The sequence below is a fragment of the Schistosoma mansoni genome (genome assembly GCF_000237925.1).
Source record: "Schistosoma mansoni, WGS project CABG00000000 data, supercontig 0679, strain Puerto Rico, whole genome shotgun sequence".
Classification (NCBI taxonomy): domain Eukaryota; kingdom Metazoa; phylum Platyhelminthes; class Trematoda; order Strigeidida; family Schistosomatidae; genus Schistosoma; species Schistosoma mansoni.
Genome location: NW_017386403.1, coordinates 276 through 4168, shown reverse-complemented (window position 1 = coordinate 4168; position 3893 = coordinate 276). Strand labels below are relative to the sequence as shown.

General features: G+C 42.2%; 1 protein-coding gene across 1 annotated transcript; it reads left to right on the top strand.

Annotated features, from left to right (window-relative positions):
• Window positions 1-2929: 2929 nt before the first annotated feature.
• Window positions 2930-3521, top strand: Smp_057720.1 (hypothetical protein; the record flags this gene model as incomplete). The annotated part of the gene is made up of 1 exon (XM_018792133.1): window positions 2930-3521. One exon carries the CDS (start codon window positions 2930-2932, stop codon window positions 3158-3160), a length of 231 nt encoding a protein of 76 aa, XP_018644264.1. The 3' UTR covers window positions 3161-3521.
• Between the last annotated feature and the right edge of the window lie 372 nt (window positions 3522-3893).

Sequence of the window (3893 nt, the reverse complement as noted above, 5' to 3'; positions counted from 1 at the left end):
GTCTGAGATAGTTTCGCTAATAGTTGGGTTCCTAATACCGGTTTCTTTAATAAGTCTGAATAGCTGTCTGCTGTTACCTATTGCCTCTGCCTTTTCCATCTCTCTTGCTTTCGCTACCCACCACTGTTCACGATCATTGCGTAGGCTTCTTATTAGCCTGTGCTTAAGTTGACTCCGCTCTTCGTTATGTTCAGAGCCAGGTGGGATGAGTTTTCGAGCATCCATCAGTGTGGTAGATGCTGCCGAGATCCACTGTTTCTCCCCGACCTTATGGCTTACCTTACTAGCGGATATCACTGCTGTTTCCACAGCTTTTCGGATGTCATACCACGCTGCTTCGGGGTGGGCACAACTTACATGTCTGTCTAACTGTTTTTCTAGTTGTTCCTGAAATATATTCTTAGCTTGCTTATCATTAAGTAGAACCCTTAGAGGCTTCCCTGCAGCGTCTTTCCTACGTCCAGTAAAACGCAGACAGATACGTGCTCGCACTTAGAGCATGATCTGAGTCTAAACATGTGCTCCAGAATGAGCGACAGTCTTCTATCTAGCCCCTCCATCGGTGGCTGATAGCGATGTGATCTAATTGGGTCCAACGTTGGGACGAATTCGGGGGTCGCCATGTCAAAAGATGTTTTTCCTTATGCTTAAAGTTAGTATTTGCAAGAAATAGGCGGTTATCTGAGCACAGCTGCAACAGACGGTCGCCATTATCTGTCCTTTTAGCCACGACACCATGAGATCCACCCAGGTGTCTTTCCCTTTCACTTAGTTTACCTACTTGAGCATTAAAGTCGCCAGCCACTATTACTACATCAGAACGCCTAGCTTTTCGGAGAAGGTCAAAAAGTTTCCTGTAAAACTCATCTTTTATATCGTCTGAGCTACAGTCAGTGGGAGAGTAGGCAGAGACGACGAAGAGGCAACGACGAGTTTCCCTATCTTTCCGAGTCCTTACTGATCCGTTTAGTCGGACAGCGCATAGACGACTGTCTACTGGGATCCAGTCTAAAAGAGCTAGTTCTGCTCTAGGACTTAATGCTATACTTACTCCAGCGAGGCCACGGGAAGCAGCATCAGGACTTCCAGATACACGAAGCGTGTATCGAGATGGTTCTTTATTTTGATATGGTGAGGTCAAATGAATGACACTACTCGGATCTTGTATGCGCGTTTCGGAGACGCAGCACACATCGATGGTGTAAGATTCTAGAGTCCTAGCTAAGGAAGCCTGTTGTCCTATTTGGCACAATGTTCGGACATTAAAAGTTCCTATATATAGTTTAGAGCGTGGTTTCAGGAGACCAGGAATAGCGTTCCGTGTACTTGAATCGTTTGCCCTAGCGGTGCGAGGTGATAAAAGGACGTGGGAAGGGTTAGTCGTGGAGATAAGAGAGTTATTAGGAGTAGGAAGGATTTGAAAGTGACCAACTTGGTCTCGTGTGTTGTTACGGGTATGAGGGCTAATATCACTTCCCGGCTGCCCACACCGTGGAAGGGTATTTCTTGAGGGACCTGAAAAAGAAATCGGATTAGTGTTGGTCTTAACGACCTGGGAGCGTGACCGCAGTGCCCAAGGGACAACTGCTTGAGGCCGGTCACGCACGGCCTTTTTGTGGGGGATTTTTGACGTGTTAGCTCCGTTCTTCAAAGGACCTTACCGCCGGAGACGGAAATCCGTGAGATAAGGCGAGGTGTGCATTTTTAGGGTCGACCTTTTCTAACCCCCCCACCCCTCCTTGTGGGAAGGCAGCATCGCTGTCATGCTGGTTGTCTGAAGGAAACACCTTACTGCTGTCACACTTCTGTACAGTCGGCAGTACAACTTCGCCTTCGGACCTTGGGATTGCTGCTTTTAGTCTTACCGCTCTTCAACCGACCTGTCTGGCATGGTAGGACCTCGAGGAACGATTGTTCCAGCCAGCATAGCTCGATTGCTTCATCACGATAGGCAAGCCCAACCACCACGTCAAGGTAGCAGCAACCATCGGCACACTATTGAGTTTTGAACATCAGCGTTGGTACTGTTCTAAACTCTCAAGTATATTGAATTCTCACAATACCTCAATGAGCGTATCGTGTTGTCTTATCGATGAAATCAAGAGACGATGACCGCTGATGTCGAAATACCTGATTTCCAACTTTCGGGTTAGAGACTAAAACCTTGCTCTAGTTACTTTAGTTTGTATAATTGGATGTATTTTATCGTTACACAAAGTTAAGTGCATAAATATGTACTTTGTTGTCGAATTACATGAAAATACTTTACGGCGCTAGAAACTACAACTTTTATTCAGCTCAGTAGGTAATAATAATAATCTATTACTCCTAGTATTGGGTTCCACTATATAACCCTCACGGGAATCCTTTCGTGTACTGTGGACAGAATATGCTAGTAGTTAAAACGTTTGTAAATATTGCGGTTCTTATTCAGTCAAGTTAGGAGCTTCGAGGTTCGGTTCACTTAGCACACGAGACTTGGTCATCATTTTTCCTTTCCAACACTACTGATTGTATTCGTTCACTTATAAAATAAAATTTCTTATAAGCTAGGTTTCCCAGTCAACTCAGCAGATAGCGCAGCCACAACATTTACTACGTTTACTCTAACGACTAGCTTGATTGGATATGATTAACCTAAAAGGTATGACAATTGTGCCTGGAGTGGATTATTCTAAATTCGTTAGGTTGTTATATTTGATTTTCAAGGTTTATACTCCTGTTTATCACTGGAGCGTTATTGTCTTGTCTACACTTTTAATGTGAAGCTTATCACAGTCACAAATTGATATACCGGTTATGGTAAGCTCGACGGTTTCTGTTTGTTAGTACCTATTAGTCTGTTATTTGGTATTTCTAGTTGGTTTTCGTCTACTGCTTCTTGCTAATCTAATGAAATCTGTTTTTATTCAGCCTAAATCCTCAAGGAATGAACAGACGGGACGAAAGACTCCTCAATTCAGCAACTTTTGGTACTGTTCCACAGCAGTATCCTAGAAGGACAGGATATCACAATCAACGTTCTTTTGGATATGGCCAAAAGAGAGGGGGTAATTCTTCTAGTGGTAACTTTTGGCGATCTAGTGGTACTGGAACCAATAAGTCCCTATTCTCCAATTCATCACACGCACCTCTTCCAACATCTGGACGAGCTGGTTGATATGAGCCTTGTACATTTTACTGCAAATAATTACTTCAATACGAAACTCCTTGACACAAAATGATCGACCGATATCCAAACTTATCTCGGTCCTTACAGATGACTTAATAGCTCATGTTTCTATGGGACTAATTTAATTATTTTTGATCGACAAAATGCATACTGTAAAACCAGTTAGTGCTTCTATTGGTGTAATACTGTTCGGAATAGAACTGTTTACTTTAGTGTTTAAGCACGGTTGCGTCTATTGTTTGTTGTAATTGCTTTTCGGTCTGACTGTTGGTTTAGTTCGAGCAGTTTACATTTTTTGAAATATAATCATGTAAATACCTGTTTTGCAAATATATTTGAAATAATAACTAATTTAGTGGTCATTGCTCATACACGTCCGTGCTATCATTAAGTTTAATTGTTTGCGAAATATCTAGGTATTTTGTTCACTATTTGTAGACATGAACTAATAGAAAGTGGACCGAGCTATTCAAGAGTTGAGTCGGTTATTCTGTCTTTTAGTCTGTATTTGATCAACCTGTAACAGATGACTGTTGGTAGGAAAAACGTCTTTTTATGAGATAGATAGTACTAGGTTTCAATGGTCCTTTTCTAGACAGACTAAAGCAACACTGCAAATCTAGTTGTAATTGTAAACGTAGTTATAAACTGGGTATTAGATTACAGGTTTCTGCTAGCGTTCTTTTGGTTGAAAATTGCGCGTATGGTCTTTACATTTGGG